Genomic DNA, 20,806 nt, shown 5'->3' on the forward strand with positions numbered 1-20,806 from the left:
GGGTCTTCTCAAACGTGTGATGCAAGTAGTTCAAGTGTACACACTTGCGTGGAGATAAAGCAAAAGTCGACTTAAACATATCAAGTGACATACAATCTAGAATCTGTAACTAATTCATGTATGACGGATACTCAGTAAATTCAACCGTCCTATTCGCGTCATCTACGGTGTCGATCCGTCTTCTTACTCTCCGTCCCTTCAAGTTCAATGGAGGTATTCGTCTCCTAATTTTATCCCCTTCATTTGCCCCCTTTAGTCCTTGGATCCCTCTTTGAAACCTGACGGATTCATGGAATGATTCATAAAGCAATGTATTGAGATAGGACGGTCTTAGTGTACCATCACGGAGGACACGTGGCCTGTACTTCTGGCGAAGGACACGTGGTCCTTATGGATTGGCGGTTTCCCCAAAACAAGGCGATGCTTCGTATTTCGTGCCCTTCGTTCTATAAAAGCCTGCCATTTCTCCCTTCATTTTCTCTTCCTATCAAAAATTTGTGAGCAAAGCGCCACCGTCATTACTACCGTGCACTCTTGTCGTTCAGCTAATCTTATCCGTCGTCTCGCATTGGGAGCCATCTCGATCCGGTATGTACTCCAAACCCTTCTCCCGTCTTTTTCCTTTATTTTATTGTTTATTTATGCACTTTAGACCCGTCAGCGTCTTAGGTTATATCGTCATAAATGTAGGTTATGTCTAGTGCGTCAAGTAATCAGTCGTTTGTCCGCGACGGGGCGGGCTACGATGAAAGATTCCCGTCAGGTCCAAGAGAACTTGACGCTTCAAGTGAAGAAAGGAATCCGTCTAGTACCTCTTATTCCCTAGATCTGGAGACGGATAGTTCGGAGTCGTCAAGTAGTGACCTAGACGGTGTGGATTCCCCCGTTCAATCTACGATTGGACCGGACGGTCTCAAAGAGTTCGTCATGCTACCCCTCTGGACGGTAAACGATTTTAGGTCCACAATAACCGAATCCCACCTCCAAACACTTAGGGCCAAGTATCAAATACCAGATAACATCCGTCTACGTCTCCCCGAAAAGTCCGAAAAATGTTACTAAAAGGGGGTTGACGGTGTTGGGATCTATAAGTAAGCCTTAAAGGCGGGGCTTAGATTCCTTTGAGTTCTCTCCACCGTCACCTTCTTCAATACCTCGGCCTATCCGTCACCCAGATCTCCCCAAACGCCTGGAGAGTATTCATCGGGGTAGAAGTTTTGTATGGGGCAATGTCTGACGGTTCTCGAAGGTTGACGGTGAAAGAATTCTTCCACTGTTATCGTTCGACGGAGATCGTCAAATCAAAAGGGATGTACAGTTTTGTTGCTAGAAGCCCATTGTTGAGGCTCGTTAGTGATACACCGGACTCAAATAGAGACTGGAAGAGTCAGTATTTCTTTTTGGAAGGGGACGAATGGATGTGTCGTCCAGGGGATAGGACATTCATGCCTGTCGACACTACATGGGGCATAATGCCTCCGTCGGGTATGCCATTGCTTTAGTTTCCGTCCAATTGATCTTTGAAAGTTAGTTTATTTTTTAAGGTCTAACCGTCTTTGTTGCAGCTCGGGACCGTCCACAAGTTAACTTAGAGCAGTGGAGTTTTCTGGAGAGGATTTCAATAAGACAAAGCTCCAGGAGAGGACATGGGCACAACTCGTCACCCTCGACACTCTCCACTGGTACTGTGATGGTCCTGATCCTTCGTTCGCCGCCCGTCGTTACGATACCAGAGTTAGAAAACGTAAGTTAGCTGTAATTTTCTCCGTCTTATTTTAGCGTCGTCATTTTTTGCTTCTATTCACACCCGTCTTTGATTTGCAGAGATGGACGCTGCCAAGAGAAGAGCCTTCATCAAACAACAGGCAGCGAAGAAAAAACAAGAGGGTGGCCAAGGTAAGGGGACGGTTCCGTCTCTTCCGTCTAAACGTATCCAACAAGAGAAGGTGGACTGTCCTCCTAAGAAGCAGAGGACCACACCAGAGCCCGTCGTGGCTTTGGAGGCTGAGAAGGCACCCGTCAGGCACGGAAAGGGCAAGGGCTTGATGAAGGGTCCAGCTCCCACAGGGGAGAAAGCACTCGTCCTTTTCAGGGAGGACTTAAGCTACGCCCTGGGAAAACTCTCGTCCATCCTGACGGCTGACGACTATGAAGACCTCGGCAATCACGCGACGGAGGCGATGGGAGAGACGGGTCTCTTTAATATTGTGCAGGTATTTTTCAATCCGTCTAACTTTGTCATGCTCATGCTCATCCGTCATTTACATGGTGTTGTACTTTGCTTTCAGGCCATGCTTATGATAAAAGGATTAATGGGCCGTTGCGTCAATCACGAGACAACAATGGACCGTCTAAGGAAGAAGAACAAGACGATGGAGGATGAGCTTCACGAGCTGAAGACCTACAAGATCAACATGGACAGAAAGCTCAAATGCTCGGAGCAGGTCAGAGGTGAGGTGGAGAAGGAGAATGAGCACTTGCGCGAAATTTTGAAGGACAAGGAGAAGGAATTGACGGACACAAAGACTAAACTCCATAACGCGAAGGAGATAGCTGTCCAGGAATATCGCGACTTCGACCTCCTTCTGACAGAGCTTGGGAACTCCTTTGCTGATGGATTCGACGACGCCATCCGTTAGGTGAAGTCGTCGTATCTTGATCTGGACGTATCCCACATTTCAATTGAAGCTCAAGGGCAAACACTTGCACAGCCCGTCCGTTCAGAAAGCACAGACGAAGTGTTTGCCGTCACTGCTCTAGTTGACGAAGGTGAAGCTCTTCCTCCAAGTCAACCAAACAACGGTCATATGATTGAGAACTCTTCGCCAAAGCATGAGTAGTAATACTTCTTTTTTTTTTTTTTTTTTTTTTTTTTTTTTTTTTTTAATCTGTAAAAATTCTTACCGTTGTAAGCGAACTTGTTGAACCGTCGTTTGTAATCATACAATTTAACTTATCGAATCTTTTATTGCCTATTTGCTTGCTTATTGTCCGTCGCACATTATATGTACGTTTATCTCATTTAGATAACCCATCTACTGTGAAGAATTTTAGATGTCCGTCCTTTATATGGGCTGGACTTTCTGATGTATTTTTTGAGACCCGTCCACTTTGTGAACTAGGTTTTTCATCCCTTTGGGATGATTCGTCCACTTTGTGGGCTTGTAGAATCTCATCCTTTGGATGATCCGTCCACTTTGTGGACTTGTAGAATCTCATCCTTTGGATGATCCGTCCACTTTGTGGACTTGTAGAACTTTCATCCTTTGGATGATTCGTCCACTTTGTGTACTTGTAGAATTTTCAACACCATGCATTTCATATTTTCTAAATAAAAATTCCTCTTATTATATCAGTTTAACAGACCAAATTATTTATGGAAAAGAAAACTTGGGTTCTAATAAGTAAAAACTATGAATGTTTAAAATTAAACTGAAAATAAGGCGGTAGACATTGTCTTATGACTGCTGCACTACTGGTAGTACTTCTTTAGGTGCTCCGTGTTCCAGGGATGACCCAAGTTCCTTCCGTCTAACGTCTCCAAGTAGTACGTTCCTTTCCTATGCCATGAGATAATTCTGTACGGACCTTCCTAGTTAGGACCCAGCTTTCCCAGGGATGCATCATTCGTAGCGCCAAGCACTTTTCGTAATACCAGATCCCCCACCTTGAAGTCCCGGTGCCGGACCTTGGAGTTGTAGTGTTTTGCCATCATGTCTTGGTACCGCGCCAGTCTCTGTGCTGCTGCTGCCCTGACCTCATCAACAAGGTCAAGCTCTAGATGCAATGCTTCATTATTCTTGCTCTCGTCATAGCTTTCCACGTGGTAGCTCGTTAGTCCCACTTCTGCCGGTATGAGGGCCTCAGTACCATACACCAATCGAAACGGTGTCTCTTCTGTTGGCGTTCTTGCTGTTGTCCGGTACGCCCACAGAACACTTGGTAGTACGTCCGGCCATATGCCCTTTGCCCCCTCGAGCCGGGTCTTGATAATCTTTAACAAGGACCGGTTCGTGACTTCAACTTGTCCGTTGGCTTGTGGGTGGGCAGGTGACGAGTAGTGATTTTTGATTCCCAGCTGAGAACAAAAGTCCCGGAATGCATCGTTGTCGAATTGCTTCCCGTTGTCTGAAACGAGCACTCTTGGAATCCCATATCTACAAATAATACTTCTCCATACAAAGCTGTGAACGTTTTTCTCCGTGATAGTAGCAAAAGCTTCTGCCTCCACCCATTTGGTGAAGTAGTCAATACTAACCACCAAGAACTTCAGTTGTCTTACTGCTATCGGGAATGGACCCATGATGTCTAATCCCCATTATGCGAACGGCCATGGAACCGTCCAATCGTCTTTAGCGCTTACTTCCTGCATTCTAACGTTGTCTAATAGCGATGAATGTTGGATGAAGGACAATACCTGTTTTGGGGCGGCCATAGGTTCGGCCGAAGCAGCCTTTGTGAGTCGATCCGCCTCTTGGTTTTCTTCTCTTGGGATCTGAACTATCGTGAATTGGAGGTCACTCGTTCGACCCTTCACTTCCTCGAGGTACCTTCTCATTTATTCATTCCTACAATCATAGCTCCCATTAACTTGACTGGCTACGATTTGAGAATCAGAGTAGACCACCGCCTTCCTAGCCCCAGCCGCTATCGCAAGCTCCAATCCTGCCATCAGGGCCTCATACTCTGCTTCGTTATTTGTAGTGGTGAATTCCAGACGGATCATGCATTCGATCTTATCTCCTTCTGGGGTGTGGAGTACAACCCCGATTCCTCCCGCATGCTTGTTGGAAGATCCGTCTGTGTGAATTCTCCATGTGGGCGTCTCTTCTGCCCCTTGCTCCTCAGGTGTAGTGAATTCCGCAATGAAATCTGCCAGTATCTGTCCTTTCACAGCCGTTCGTGGCTAGTATTGGATATCGTACTCACTCAGCTCGATAGCCCACAAAGCCATCCGTCCTGCAGTTTCAGGATTGTTCATTGCTCTCCGTAAGGGCTGATCCGTCAGGACTTTTATGGTATGTGCTTGAAAATAGGGCTTGAGTTTTCGAGCTGTAGTCACAAGAGCGAAAGCGAGTTTCTCCATCCGTGGGTATCTTTCCTCTGCGCCTCTTAATGCCCGGCTGATAAAATACACGGGCTTTTGTATTTTCCCTTCCTCTCTGATAAGAGCTGCACTTACCGCTGCTGATGAGACGGCAAGGTACAGGAACAATTCCTCCCCCGGCGTGGACGGACTAAGCAATGGCGGGGCAGAGAGATATGACTTCAACTCCTCAAATGCCCTTTGGCATTCGTCCGTCCACTCGAAAGATCTCCTTAGTGTTCTGAAGAAAGGGAGACACTTGTTCGTCGCTCTCGATACGAACCTATTTAAGGCTGCTATCTTCCCTGTCAGGCTTTGCACTTCCTTCACTGTCCTCGGAGGAGATAGCTCCATAATCGCTTTTACTTTCTCTGGGTTGACTTCAATGCCCCGCTGGGACACCATGAATCCTAAGAATTTTCCAGCGGTAACTCCGAATGTGCATTTGCTTGGATTCAGCTTCATTTTATACGTCTGAAGAGTGTTGAAAGTCTCCTGGAGGTCCCTCAGATGATCAGACACCTTTGCGCTTTTCACCAACATATCATCTATGTAAACCTGGACGTTTCTGCCAATTTGGTGCGCGAACATTTTGTTCATTAATCGTTGATACGTGGCTCCTGCGTTCTTGAGCCCGAATGGCATCACCTTGTAGCAAAAAAGCCCCTGGCTTGTCACAAATGATGTTTTCTCTTGATCATTTTTATCCAATTTAATTTGATTATACCTTGAGAAGGCGTCCATGAAGCTCAACAGTTCATGTCTTGCGGTGGAGTCTACTAAGGTGTCAATGCGCGGGAGTGGAACTGTCTTTAGGGCATGCTTTATTCAAATCCGTGAAGTCAACACACATTCTCCACTTCCCGTTTGATTTCTTGACCATTACCACATTTGCTAGCCAATCAGGGTAGTACACCTCCCTTATGAAGTTTGCTTCTCGTAGCCTCTGCACTTCCTCTGCTACGGCTTGATCCCGTTCGGGGGTGAACACACGCTTCTTTTGTCGAACTGGAGAGAAAGAAGGTGATACGTTCAATTTGTGAACTATGATTGTTGGATCTATTCCCGGCATGTCGTCATGGCTCCATGCAAACACGTCTTGGTTCTCTTTGAGGAATAACAGGAGCGCATGTCGAACCGTTTGGTCGACTGAGGTTCTGATCCTGGTGGTCCGGTCGGGCCTTGAATCATCCAGTCGTACCTCCTCCAATTCCTCCACTGGTTTTGCTACTGTTCTCTGTTCCTCGATGTTCATTGCCTGTACATGGTCATCCATCTCCATCATGGCAACGTAACATTCCCGCGCAGCCACCTGATTTCCGCGCAGTTCTCCAACTCCGTATTCGGTGGGAAACTTGATCATCAGATGGTAGGTAGATGTGACGGCCTTCCATGCATTGAGAGTGGGTCGTCCGAGTATGGCATTATATGCTGAGGAGCAATCAACCACAAGAAAGGAAACATCCTTGATTATTTGCTGCGGGTAGTCTCCTACCGTCACCGCCAACGTGACGGATCCTAAAGGATAGACCCGGGTTCCTCCAAAGCCAATGAGGGGCGTGCATGCCGGGATCAGGCGCTCTTTAGCGATCCCCATCTGCTAGAACGCAGGGTAGTAAAGGATATTTGCTGAGCTCCCGTTGTCCACCAAAACTCGGTGGATGTTGAAGTCCCCTGCCTGTATGCTAACCACGAGCACGTCGTCATGGGGGTGGTGAAGGCGCTGGGCCTCTTCTTCCGAAAACTGGATGCGGGAGCTATTCCGTCGCGTTCCTTCTGGTGGGGAGCCCGTCGACTGGACGCTTTGTACCGTCTGTAAATAGGTCTTTCTGGCCTTTTTAGACGACCCTGCTGAAGTACTGCCCCTTATTATCATCCGTATGTCTGCTACCGGTGGTCTGGGAAGTTCGTTTTCCCGTCGAGGATTTTGTTCCTGGTTTTGATTCGTTCTCTCCTTTCTGACGAACCTCTGCAACCTGCCCTGCCTAATGAGAGCTTCAATTTGCTGTTTCAAGTCATAGCAATCCGTCGTATTGTGACTATGATCGCCATGAAAGCGGTAGTACCTGTCTCTCGGCCTCTTATTAGGATCTCCCTTTAGCTTACCAGGGAACGTCAAAGTTCCTTCATCCTTAATCTGCATCAACACCTGGTCAATTGGGGCGGTGAGGGGGGTGAAGTTTGTAAACCTCCCTGTAGGCGGCTTGGGTCGCCGATCCTCCCGTCGTTCTACGGTTCTTGCCCTTTTGTGCCCCTTGTCTGGTTGCATATCTTCCGGCCTTTCCCTCTTTTTGGGCTTGTCTTCTCTCGAGAGCAAGGTGTCCTCTGCGTTCATATACTTTGTCGCCCTGTAATACACGTTGGACATAGTCTTTGGGTCATTCTCGTATAAAGAGAACAGGAACTTACCCTTCCGTAGCCCGTTCGTGAATGCTGTCACGAGTATCTTGTCATCGGCCTCGTCTATCTGGAGGGATTCTCTGTTGAATCGGTTGAGGTATGATCTCAAGGTCTCTCCTTCTCGCTGCCTGATGTTCAACAAACACGCAATGGATTTCTTATGCCGGTGACTCCCAATGAAGTGGGATACAAACTGCGCGCCTAGTTCCTTAAAAGTGCTGATGGAGTTAGGCGTTAGCCTACTGTACCAGTCCCTTGCAGGTCCTTTCAACGTGGTGAGGAAAGCCCTGCACATGACTTCGTCTGGCACGCCCTGAAGATGCATCAGGGTCTTGAAAGATTCCAAGTGATCCAAAGGGTCCTTGGATCCGTCATAGTTCTCGATGTTTGGCATGCGAAATTTTGGAGGAAGGGGGCACGAAGTCATGGGCATTGTGAATGGCGAATCTGTTCTGTGGACTAGGTCGCCCAAGTCGCTAGATATTCGTCCCCTCAAGGCACTCATCATCACGTCCATACGTTCCCTCATCTGCTGCATCTCAGCTGTGATGTGAGGTGGTAGGGAGTCCGAGACGGACGGCGGGTTTGTCTCCGACTGCTCTGGTCTAGTCGGTGCAGTGCTACCTTTAGGCCCGACAGCGTTCCTCCCCTCCGGGCTCGCGACTTCCTGGTCTTCCTCTGGTGCACTTTGATGTGCATTCCTTTGTCGCAGTTGCTCTTCTAAATTATGATTCTGCTTAGTGAGGCGCTCAACAGCCGCAGCAAGCGTTTGGACTTGCCTTTCTAGCGCTGTAGCATGCGGTTCTTCGCCTTGATTGTTGATTGTCGCCATCGATTTGGTGAGTACCATGCAACTTTTTGTCTTAGGAATAGAGCAAAGGCTAAATAGTCTTCCCTACGCCCTCGATTCCCACAGACGGCGTCAACTGATGATGCCGAAAAAATCACCAATAAGTTGCAAGCACTCTCCAACCCAAGTCGACACCTGCAAAGAGAAAACAAAGAGACCTAAAAGAGAGCACCGGTGTGGTGCCGGGCAAAAACCCTCCAAAGGTCAAGTTAGAATTCTTTACAACCCTAGAGTGTCAGAGTTGAGTCAATTGTGCGTACCTTGATATCTAGGGTTTTTGAGGTATTTATATTGGCGTAGAATTGCCTTTCCTTTTAGGATACAACTTCCTTCCAGAGTTCTTTTCCATATAGGGGTCTTCTCAAATGTGTGATGCAAGTAGTTCAAGTGTACACGCTTGCGTGGAGATAAAGCAAAAATCGACTTAAACATATCAAGTGACATACAATCTAGAATCTGTAACTAATTCATGTATGACGGATACTCAGTAAATTCAATCGTCCTATTCGCGTTATCTACGGTGTCGATCCGTCTTCTTACTCTCCGTCTCTTCAAGTTCAATGGAGGTATCCGTCTCCTAATTTTATCCCCTTTAGTACTGAATCCTTTATTTGTATTCCTCCTTGTTGTACTCCAATTTCGTTTTGAATGAATTCAGCTTTCTCATAAAAAAAAGAAAAAGAAAAAAAAAAGATAATAGAGACATGCACTTCTTCATTGCATGCTTTGGTGTTTGCATTTTCGTGAGTTGACCTTTTCATGGCTTATTATTCTCTGTCAGATTTGTATACTTGGAATGTGTTTGGATTCAGATTATAAGTTCCACGTTTTGCTTTTTGCGTTTTGCTTCATTTTTTTTTCTTCGTTTCTGCTGCAGGTCTGCTACGGGGGACAAACGCGCAGTGCGCGCACTGTTCATGTACTTTTTTAGCAATTTTTTATTAAAAATGGGCCTCACAGCACTATTCACACATTTAAAAATTATTTTGCTACAGTGTTTTTAGTTTTCAGCAATAAGTTCTATCCAAACGGATCCTTAGTGTCTGTTTAGTAACAGCTTATTTAGCTGAAGTTGAAATTTTTTGTTAAAAGTACTGTAGATAAAACTAAAAGTACCGTAAATAAAGTTAAAAGTACCGTAAATTAAGCTAAAAGGTAGCTGAAATAATATAGTGAGACATATGAATAGTACTAAAAAGGGCAATAAGACCCATGAATAGTAGCAAAAATAAGCTGAATAGTAAAAATAAAAAACTGGTTTTTTAATTTGTGCCAAACGCATACTCAATATATTTAAATTCTCCTTTTATTTTTTATTTTTTTGAACGAATTTGATATTTTAAAATCATTAGATGATAGTTTATTATTAGTTGTCATTATTTATTGTCAATGTTGGTGGGTATGACCATTTTATTTTGTTTTAAATTTGTATAACATTCCATTTTAAAAAAAATATTTTGTATAACATTTTTATTTTTATATAATTGTCATTATCTATTTTTCATTATTTTTTATAAAAATATTTTAAACTAAATGATGAACTTAACCCACTAGCATTGTAATTATTGACCCACATAGTTACACTTATTCATACATAAATAATACACTAAGTGTTTACTTAACTAATCATATGCTTGAACAATCACTAACTTTACTTTTTATTTTCATTTTTAAATATTTTTTCTTTATCTTTTCTTGAATCACTAACTTTATAACAAAAAGTTATTATGACATGATAATAATACACATGTACATGTAACAAACCCTTTGCATTTATTAATTATTAAATTATATAAAATTATATTATATTTATAGTATACATGCACACCTTCACACACACTAAATTTCATACAAATAACATTATAACAAATTAAAAGGTAAAAAATAACACATATAATCTGTATGAAAGACACTTATACACATATAATATAAATAAAGAGACTTTTTACTCTTAAAGTCGGAGATACCGAAATAGTTAGACAGAGAAAAGAGATGAGATGAGATGAGATTTATGAGAATAAGATCAAAGATCAGATCAGAAACAGAGTGTCATAGAGATCTATGATTTGTATTGTTGTTTGGTTTTGAGATGGGTTGATCTATGATTAGGATGTGCAAAAATATTTTAAAGGATAAATTAAACTAGTAGAATAATATATATATATATATATATATATATATATATATATATATATATATATATATATATATATATATATATATATAAAATTTCTTATTCAAGGCAGAGGGTTCAAATGAACCTTGAAACAAAATGGGGGAGATTAGCTTTACTTTTTTTTGATAATTCGATAGTTGGGGATGGGGAGATTTCCAGACTTGGTGTTTTCATTCAGAAATACTTAGAGATGCCAACTAATTGAGTTATAAGGATATTGACAAATGTCATAAATTGATGCCTCTTCGATCATTCTTGAAATTTTATTTTATTATTTTTGATAATTCGATAGTTATAACAGGGAAGACCCATTTGAATTATGGATGTCTTTATTGAAAACACTAGAAAGTTTTTACTAGTTGAAACTTTAATGTTGTATTGGAATTAGTGGACTAAATTGGATATGTGTTTTAATGTAAGCCGCGGTGGCATGGGAGGCTGGAAAACCATTAGTGATTGAAGAAGTGGAGGTGGCACCACCTCAGGAAAATGAAGTCCGCTTAAAGATTCTCTTCACTGCACTTTGCCACTCTGATGTTTACTTTTGGGAAGCCAAGGTAACAGATTTCAGATGATATATATTTTTTTTATATCAACAATTCCCTATAAAATTTATATTAGATTTCAGATATAGTTGGTAAATTCATTATAAATGCCTATTAACTAAAATAAATAACAAATACGAAATATTCCATGTGGAAAAAAAAACGGGAGTATTTACCAAGTTAATATTTAGGGCAATACATACATTGGATAAATGATCATACTTTCAGCCCATTAATTACTAAGAATAGAATCATTTGCAAGTGTTTTGTAAAAGAACATATTGGAATTTTCAGACAATAATCGTTATAAAAGGGACACGTTTTTTCTCCAAACTAGCCCTCTAAACTTGTTCTACATCTTTATATTGAATGTAAAATTTGAAAATCTAACTATTGAATTATATATTATTTATGTTCTTAACATGCACATCAAATTTTATTTAAATTGGATGTTATTTACTATTCAATCAAAGAACTTATTTTTTGTGTATAATTTTTACTACAAAAAACTTGAAATTTAAACATGTCATTGATGACAAAGCTATTGATATTTAATCTTCTTCAAATTTTGCAAGTATGAAGAATATAATAAGAATATGCAATCTAATAGATAAATTTTCAAAATTCATATTCAATAAAAAGATATAAGAAAAGTTTGAAGGGTTTTTTTTTTTCCAAATTAGTTTGTCAAAGATATAGGAAGAGTTTTACGAGAAATTTCATATGGATTAGTTGCCAAAGTTCTTCTTTCTCATTTTATTGTCTTTTATAGCTAATATCTATCTCTCTTTTGTTAAAACAAATTTGAAAATTATATTTGTGGTAATTAATAGGTGTTTATTATAACCGTATATATTGTCCTAGGAATGGAGAGGCACAAAGATTTTGACGAGGTTTTAAAGGATTTATCAAAGATCAAATTTTTAAGTGAACAGTAACCATTTTTCATAACAAGGGGGAGAAAAAGGGGTATAACTTTTTCCTCTTCTTCTCTATTGATTCTATACTTCTCCAAATACAAGAAGAGAAAAAGGGTAATAACTTTTCTTTTTTATCTCATTGATCTAGACTTCTATAAATACAAGAATATCTCTTCAAATATAAATGATAACCTTACACTTGTCTAACTTGCACCCAATTAGATAACATGCATAAAATTGTCCAAATTAAAAAGACATAAGCTTAAAATACAAAGGCAATTACAATAAGTATTAATTTTTAGCATGCATTTGTATGTGGATATATGGGGTTGTAATTTTATAGGGAATTTTTGTAGAATTTAACATATAATTTTTTTACATTTCTGATTAATATTTTAATAAGAAAGGTCCATGAATTTTTTTTTTTTAAATTTTTTGGGAGAGAAGGGGCACATCGATATAATAAGAGCAATAGACTTAGTAGAATAAAATTTTTTATTGGGTGTCAAGTTTTGGAACTTAGGGTTTTTTTAATTTAATTTAATTATTTTTGTTAAGCTTGACAAGGTAAGTACATATTCTTAAGAAATTCCACACTATACAAATGAAATTTTAATATATTGAATTATTGCAAAATAGTAAATCCAGTTATATTTGTAATTAATCATTCATTAATTTTGTTGGTTCCATTCCTGAAATCAAATTTGGTATTAAGGTGAAGGAAAAAATGCTTGAAGTTAGCCACGCTATTTCCATGTAATTTATAAACAGAATTTCATGAATGTATTTACAGATTGATTGGTAAAATTTGAACATGCTCAAGTTAGACTGGTGCGGTTGAGGCTATATTCATTTTGTAGTTGAAACTAAAATGTCCCTTTATATTGCAGGGGCAGAAACCGCTGTTTCCTCGCATATTTGGTCATGAAGCTGGAGGGTTAGTTTTTTGATCCTCTCTCTTCAGACTACAATTGAAGATCCTAATAGGTTTAGTAAATGGAGTAGTTTTTTAATGGCGTGAACAAGTACTAATTGATTGTATTGTTGTTGCTCAGAATTGTGGAGAGTGTAGGTGAGGGTGTGACTGAGCTCAAACCAGGAGACCATGTTCTCCCTATCTTCACAGGAGAATGTAAGGAATGCCGCCACTGTAAGTCAGCACAGAGCAACTTGTGTGAAACTCTTCGGTTTGATAATGACAGAGGTCATATGCTCAATGATGGCAAGACAAGATTCTCCAAAAATGGACAGCCGATTTAACACTTTCTTGGCACCTCCACATTTAGCGGATACACTGTTTCTCATGCTGGCTGCGTTGCCAAGATCAACCCTGAAGCCCTACTTGACAAAGTTTGTGTGCTTAGTTGTGGAGTATCCACAGGTCTGGAGGAGTTCTTCATTTGAAGAATAAGAATTATATCAGTGATAATATTCCTACTATTTATTATTATTATTTTCCATTGGTGTATCTGTTTTTGTGCTTGTAGGCATGGGTGCCACTTTGAATGTTGCAAAACCCCAAAAGGGTCAAACTGTAGCCGTCTTTGGATTGGGTGCTGTTGGCCTTGCTGTGAGTTTTCTTTGTTGCTGTGTTCTATAGTTTCTGGCAACTGCAAAAGGATTAGAAAGAATTTCTAAGTCTCTAATCTTGTGCTGATATTTAGGCTTGTGAAGGCGCAAGGATGGCTGGGGCTTCAAGAATCATTGGTGTTGATCTGAACCCTGGTCGTTTCGATAGGGGTGAGTCATTAATGGTTACATAAATATATGTTCCCATTTACATGTTGCCTGATGATGGTTTTGATTCTTAATCTCTTTGGCAGCCAAAATTTTTGCTGTTACTGAGTTTGTGAATCCAAAAGATCATGACAAGCCAGTTCAACAGGTTAGTTTGGACGCCATGACTTGCTATTTCGTGATTAATCAGTTGGCATGACTAGCATGAATTTTGGGATTTCTTTTCTACTACATATTTTATGTTTTTGAAAATACCAGGCAAAAAACCTGTTTTGGTGTATAAAATGTTTGCACTGCTCTCCCTGTTGAAACTAATCAGAGTTATGCCTGCTCAATTATAGGTGATTGCTGAGATGACTGATGGAGGAGTGGATCGGGCTGTTGAATGTACTGGAAGCTTCCAGGCCATGATCTCAACATTTGAATGTGTTCATGATGTAATCATTTAACGAATTTATAGCCATTTTCTCTTATTAGAGAATGCTTCCAAGTCTCCCATTACGTTTCCATCGACACTAAAATTTTATTCTTCTCAGGGTTGGGGTCTTGCAGTACTTGTTGGAGTGCCAAGTAAAGATGACGCATTCATGACTCATCCTATAAATTTTTTGAATGAGAGAACAGTTAAGGGTACCATTTTTGGCAATTACAAGCCTCGCAGTGATATTCCTGCTCGGGTGGAAAAGTACATGAACAAGGTAAGCTTATATTTTTAGTTCATGAACCATTTCATTGTTCTTTCTTACACACGTATTTTTTTTATAAGCAACTGAAAATGGAATAAGCAGAGTGCAACTTTCTTAGATTATTATGAAATTTATAGACATAGTTTGAGTAAGTGCTAATGTTTTATTATTATGGGTAATAGCTTGTGATTGTTACTTTTATGTAACGACCGGGCCTAATTCTTTGTTTTCATATGCTTATATAATGATACCGTGAATTGATGTTGCAGGAATTGGAACTGGATAAATTTATCACTCACTTAGTCCCTTTCTCGGAGATCAACAAAGCGTTTGATTACATGTTAAAAGGGGAGTCTCTCCGATGTGTTATCCGCATGGAAGCTTAAAACATTACCGATATGGTGTGGGAGAATAAGAAATGTATGATCTTGCTTTAAATAATATTTGTAATCGCATTGTTTGGGAGAATAAGCAATGTATGAGTTTATGTCACTTGTTTGTGATATGTTAATATATATACACCTTATTTTGGAACTCACATTTAACCTCATTCAAGGGCAAAATGATCATTTCATGTCCTAAGGGAAACACCGTAATTTTGACATTTGATCTCAAATTGCATCATGTAAAATAAATCTTGAAAGCCTAAAATTCAAAATGACTAGTCAAGAGCCTCAAACAGGCCATCAGATTAAAAAATATCACGAAATTGAGTTTTAACAGTTAATATGCAACTACACGAATTAAGTCCAACCATGTGTGATAATGAATAATTGGTTTTAATTGGTCCAATTTAGGCCCAATTCAAATTTAGGATGTGTCACTATTAGTTGAGACCATGATTTATTGTAGGCTTGCATGCATAGAATTTAATGTGGTAGAACCATTATTATGAAATTCCTAAACGGACATAATTAATGGTTGATTGATTGAATTTAATGATAATTAGTCCTTATATAATTGAGGAAGTTTAGGGTTAGTTGGTTGAACTTGCGGCCCAAGACATCATTAATAGAGTTGAAATTCAAAGAAATTTGAGCATTTAATGTCAAAATCATGCCAAACAAGCAACTGGGTAGTTGTTACTGAACCTAATTACCAAAGTGCCTTTGGACACCGGATTTTGACTCCTACTACGAGTGACCCGCTTTGATCTCCAAGAAGTCTTTTTAAGGAGTTTTAATTTTGGTGAGGTGTGACGTGTGTGCATTTTTTACATGAGGGTGATGTGCGTGCGAGTAAATCTTTTACTCTTTTTACTTATTTAATTTTTGGGAGTCACCACCAAGCCAACTATTGGTATTTTTAGGTGTTATTGGCAGGGTGGTCGATACCGTACCGGTACCGGCCGTACCGGTCGGTACATATCGTACCAGCCAGTACACCGGTACTGGTACACTTTTATTTTGTACCAAAAAAAATACCGGCTGTACCGGCGGCGTACCGGCCATACCGGCCAATTTCGGATAATACCGGCTAGTACCGGGCGTACCGGCCGGTACAGAAAAAAGTTTTTTTTTTTTTTTTTTTTAGTTTTATAATTTTTGAATTTTTGTAAGAGCATAATGGTAACTTATTTAACTTATTAGTATTATTTGTTTTTTTAGTATGCAATGAACAACTAAGCTTTCTATTTTTTATATTGTGTTTTTTTTTTTTTTTTTTTTCCTTTTAATTGATGTTAAAGTCTAAAACTATGAATAATTTGTTCTGAATTGAGGTAATGTTTTATGATAAACTTTTATATTTACTATAATATAAGTGAAATATTATATGCTTATAAACATGGTTCTAGAGATTTTGGTGTGCGTATATATAATATATATATATATATATATATATATATATATATATATAAATAGCGGTAAACCCGAAACGGTACACCGGTATTGACCGGTATCCAAAATATATCGTACCGGTGGCCAAACCGGTACAGCCTCCGGTACGGTATTGACTTCCTTGGTCATTGGTCCCCTATTGTCTAATATATTTTAATTGGCTAATTAACTAAAGGCCTTGCTAAGGACTCTTAAGCTAATAAGGTGGGATAGCGACTTGAACCAAAGACTTTGCACTTAGAAGCTAGATTATATATGGAGAATGTGTTAGGCACTCTCACACTGCTTACCCTACGAATAATACTTCTTTTTATTCAATCCAAACAATTCGCTTTTTGGAAAATAACTAAAATTTTTGCCATTTTTTAAAAATAGTTTATTTACAAGAAATATATATAAATAACATGTGAATATAACATACATATACACATACAACGTGTGAGAATACTTAGAAATCGAAATTATGTTTATGGATAGATTTTTTAATTATTAATATCAAAGATCTATAAAATAATCGTACTTTACTGCATAATAAAATAATATATACATAGTTAACATGTAAATATTAGATATACACATATCTAGCATGTGAATCATATTAAGTAGAATATATATATATATATATATATATATATATATATATATATATATATATATATAGAGAGAGAGAGAGAGAGAGAGAGAGAGAGAGAGAGAGTGGTAATCTCTTAATACATTTTATCATATTTATTTATTTTTTTGAGAAAATACATATTTAATTTCTAAGTTTATTTTTTTTGGTAGAAAATTTCTAAGTGTTATTCTCATGCGAAAATAACATTAACCAAAATGGTTAGTTTAGGGGAGGGGGATTTTTTGGCTTGATTGGATGTCATAACTCATAAGTTCAATTAATTTGAACTATGGACATATCCTATTCTCTTGAAATCATTTTTGAAAAGGATTTGTTTCAAACATATTTTTTGGGAAAATAGAATTTAGTGACTTTTTGGATATTTTTGAAAGAAAATATTTTGGGTATTTTTGGAATAGGAATATTATTTTTAATTTTTAATTTTTTGAAAAAGGGAGACCCCCTAAGTATTCCGGGAAGATATTTTGAAAGTCTCACGAGTTTTTGAAAATGATATTTTATAGATGCAATTTCTCATATGTTTTTTTATGGAAAAATATTTTCTAAGAAAATGGAATCTTATGTGCTTTAGAAAATAATTTCCAAGGAGTGATTTTCAAAGTCTCTTAGAAAAAAAGGATTTTTCAAGTAAAATGATCGATGGATTTTGTAGAGAAAAATATTTTCAAGAACTAAAATTCCCATGGTATTTTCATAAAGATTTTTGAGAGATTCTATATTTAAAGACCTTTGAAATCCCTCTTAGAATGTGATTTTGGAGAGTATAATGGAAAATTTATTCTTTGAAAACTTTTGAACATAATTTTTAAACCATTTGGGAAAATCTATTTGGAGAACACTTTGTAAAACATTTTGAAAATTTGGCAAACATTTTTTCTTAAGAGAATTATTTGGTATAAGCCCATTTAATCTATCGTAAAATATACTTTAAATACTAACAGAATAGAAGTATCTCTACACACGTGAGACAAAAAGATTTAATCAAACTTATTAGCATATTCTGGAATATGCCATAAACCCTGACAATACTTAACACGTGAGTGATTCTGATTTTTTTTTCCCCTTTATGTGACACACTTGTCATGGAATAAACTTTAAAATAAAGAGATAATTCTCATGTGTCAACAGCTGATTGGTTTAGCAGATCACATCGAAGCAAGGTTGTGGTAGAATTTGCACCAACCAAATTGTTGAAGATTACATTAAATGATCATATCCGGTGGGCCTTATTTTTGTGTGAACAGTATAGTAAGTTATAAATCTGGTAAGGAGATGAAGACACAGAAAATTTGGATGATTTGGAATATATTAAGTCAGCCAATTCGGTACATACACCTTGGTGTGTGTGCGTATGCATTTTATTTTTGTTTGTTTTCTTTTGTGGACCAAATACAAAAAGTTTGTCCATTGCATCCAATGATTAAGCTGAAGCTTTAACTTCATAGACCCACATTGGCTTTTAAATGGTGGAGAATATCCAAGTGAACTTTCTTTTCTTTTCTTTCCCTTCATTTCTAAGATAAAATAGAAGTCAATCTTAGATAATTTCGGTTCTGTTTCGAAAATTAAGAAAGCTAATTTCTTTTGTGCGAAAATTTTTTATGTTGCACAATGATTGCATCATCAAAAGGCAAAAGCCTAAGATAAGGAGTTTAATTGAACAAAGACGATCTTTTTCCATTTGCATTCAAAGAGAACCACCCAAATTTTCAAAATGATTATATCATCAATTTGTGAAGGAGAAGCAAACATAAACGGATAAACCAGAAAGATGGCGACATGTATAAACCAAACAAACATGAAACATCACCATTAAATTAAGTGCCAATTAATTGCCAACTAAAATTATGCACTCTCAGTGTCTCTATTAAAGGGAATAGGCTCCTTTTTCTAAGCTATCTTTGTGAAGGTAAAGCAAACATATATAGAACCCACGGTTTGTTAAAGATAAACTTCTGTTTGAAACAAATGATGATGGACGTTGATATCATTTCAAGAGAAATCATCAGACCATCATCACCAGCAATTCATCATCTAAAACCCTTCAAACTCTCTCTGTTGGACCAGTTCACTCCTACAACCTATTACCCACTTACCCTCTTTTACCCTAAGAACCATACTCATTCAACCAATCACCTAAAAAACTCACTCTCAGAAACCCTAAATACCTTCTACCCATTTTCTGGAAGGATGCAAGACAACCTTTACATTGATTATTACGATGAGGGCATTCCATTTACTGAGGCCCGAGTCAGTTGCTGTCTTTCTGACTTTCTTGAACATCCTAAAATGGAGTCGTTAAACCATTTTTTTACTTTTTGTCCACTTTGCAAAGAACCAAACCCAATGGAAACTGCCCAAATAGCAGTACAAGTGAATATATTTGATTGTGGTGGAATAGCAATCGGTTTATGCATGTCACATAAGATCATAGATGGAATCACCATGAGTGCTTTCCTCAACAATTGGGCAGCCACAGCAGGCGGGCCTAGTAACAAATTAGTGCATCCTAATTTTTCAGAGGCATCATCATTATCACACTTTCCCCCGCAATATATATTGCCTCATATTGTTGCACCTGTAATAGAAAGGCTTTGGTTCAATGAAAGCAAGCGCAAGACAAGGAGATTTGTGTTTGATGCTAAGGCCATAGCTACTCTAAAGGTGAAAGCAAAGAGTGAACGAGTGCAAAACCCAAGCCGAACTGAATCACTATCTTGTTTCATTTTTAAACACGCAAGAGCTGCTTCTAGATTAACATCTGGTTCTCCAAGGCCATCTATATTGGCCCAAGCAGTAAACATCCGGAAAAAAACAAATCCACACTTGTCGGATTATTCTATAGGTAATATCTTTTGGTGGGCATTAGCAGCCTATGATTATAACTCACCAGAGTTGACAGATCAGATCGAGCTGCGTGGCTTGGTGGCAACCCTACGAGAAGCTATTTCGAAAATCAATAGTGATGTGAGCATTCTGCAAGGTCGTGAAGATTTAAAAGCCACGATCGAGTACCTAATCCAAAAAGCTAAAATGGTACTATTCACCAGAGAAAACCCATATTTTTTCGCTTTCAGCAGTTGGTTGACGTTCGGATTAGATGATATCGATTTTGGATGGGGAAAACCCATTTGGACAGGGATCTATGGGGAAGTTGGTCCGAGGTTAATGAATCTCACTGTACTTAAAAATACCATCTCTGGCAATGGGATTGAGGCATGGGTGACCTTAGATGAAAAAGATATGGCTATATTGGAGCACAATCCTGAATTCCTTGCCTTTGCTACTCTAAACCCAAGTGTTTTAAGCCAATGAGGCGAAATCTTTGATAATATCCATTTCTGTACTAGCATAGCAGCAGCATGTACACTGTTGCATAACTTAATGTATTCGGATCATACTGATAAGCTAGTGAGCTAAGGCTAAAAAATAAACTGTGAGCACATTAATTGCTATGTTGATTAGAAATTGTGTTAACAATAAAAATCACTACTATTATGGCATGTTTGGAAGTTTAGAGAGAGAGAGGAGAGTAGAGGGGAGAAGAGGGGAGGAGAGTAGAGGGAAATGGTTATCCTCTATATTGTTTGGATGTTTTTAAAATTAAGTAAAGGGGAGGGGAGTAATTAGTCTTTTCATTTATAATTTTGTTAATATAATAAGGACAAATTTGGTAATTCATTTGGTTAAGTATTTTTATTTTCTACTCTCCCTCCAAATTTCTCCAATTTTGGGGAATTAAAAATGAGGGATAAGAAGTAATTTAAAGCCCTCTAAAGCCTTCCACCTCATTCCTTAAAAAAATTCAAACAAAGTAATTTAATTACTCTCCCTCCCTCTATTCTACTCTCTCTCCTTGTTCCAACATCTAAACATAGCATTAGTGATAGAAAGTGCTCTAATAAAAATAAGTATTTTTAGTCGTGTGTTTTGT

At 38.4% G+C, this 20,806-nt stretch overlaps 2 protein-coding genes and 1 pseudogene across 2 annotated transcripts; 2 read left to right on the forward strand and 1 right to left on the reverse strand.

The window, feature by feature from the left end:
- Positions 1-6,686: 6,686 nt before the first annotated feature.
- LOC142608935 (uncharacterized) lies at positions 6,687-7,454 on the reverse strand. The gene has a single exon (XM_075780589.1). It carries the CDS (start codon positions 7,452-7,454, stop codon positions 6,687-6,689), a length of 768 nt encoding a protein of 255 aa, XP_075636704.1.
- An 828-nt stretch (positions 7,455-8,282) lies between these two features.
- LOC142608936 (alcohol dehydrogenase 1-like) lies at positions 8,283-14,938 on the forward strand (annotated as a pseudogene).
- A 3,849-nt stretch (positions 14,939-18,787) lies between these two features.
- On the forward strand, positions 18,788-20,329 carry LOC142611273 (epi-neemfruitin B 7-O-acetyltransferse L7AT-like). The gene has a single exon (XM_075783351.1). It carries the CDS (start codon positions 18,841-18,843, stop codon positions 20,185-20,187), a length of 1,347 nt encoding a protein of 448 aa, XP_075639466.1. The 5' UTR covers positions 18,788-18,840; the 3' UTR covers positions 20,188-20,329.
- The last annotated feature ends 477 nt before the right edge of the window (positions 20,330-20,806 follow it).

The sequence above is a fragment of the Castanea sativa genome, chromosome 9 (assembly GCF_040712315.1).
Source record: "Castanea sativa cultivar Marrone di Chiusa Pesio chromosome 9, ASM4071231v1".
Taxonomy (NCBI): domain Eukaryota; kingdom Viridiplantae; phylum Streptophyta; class Magnoliopsida; order Fagales; family Fagaceae; genus Castanea; species Castanea sativa.

Coding starts and splice junctions, on each gene's coding strand:
- LOC142608935 (XM_075780589.1), bottom strand. CDS start 7,454: ATGTCCAACGTGTATTACAGGGCGACAAAGTATATGAACGCAGAGGAC.
- LOC142611273 (XM_075783351.1), top strand. CDS start 18,841: ATGATGATGGACGTTGATATCATTTCAAGAGAAATCATCAGACCATCA.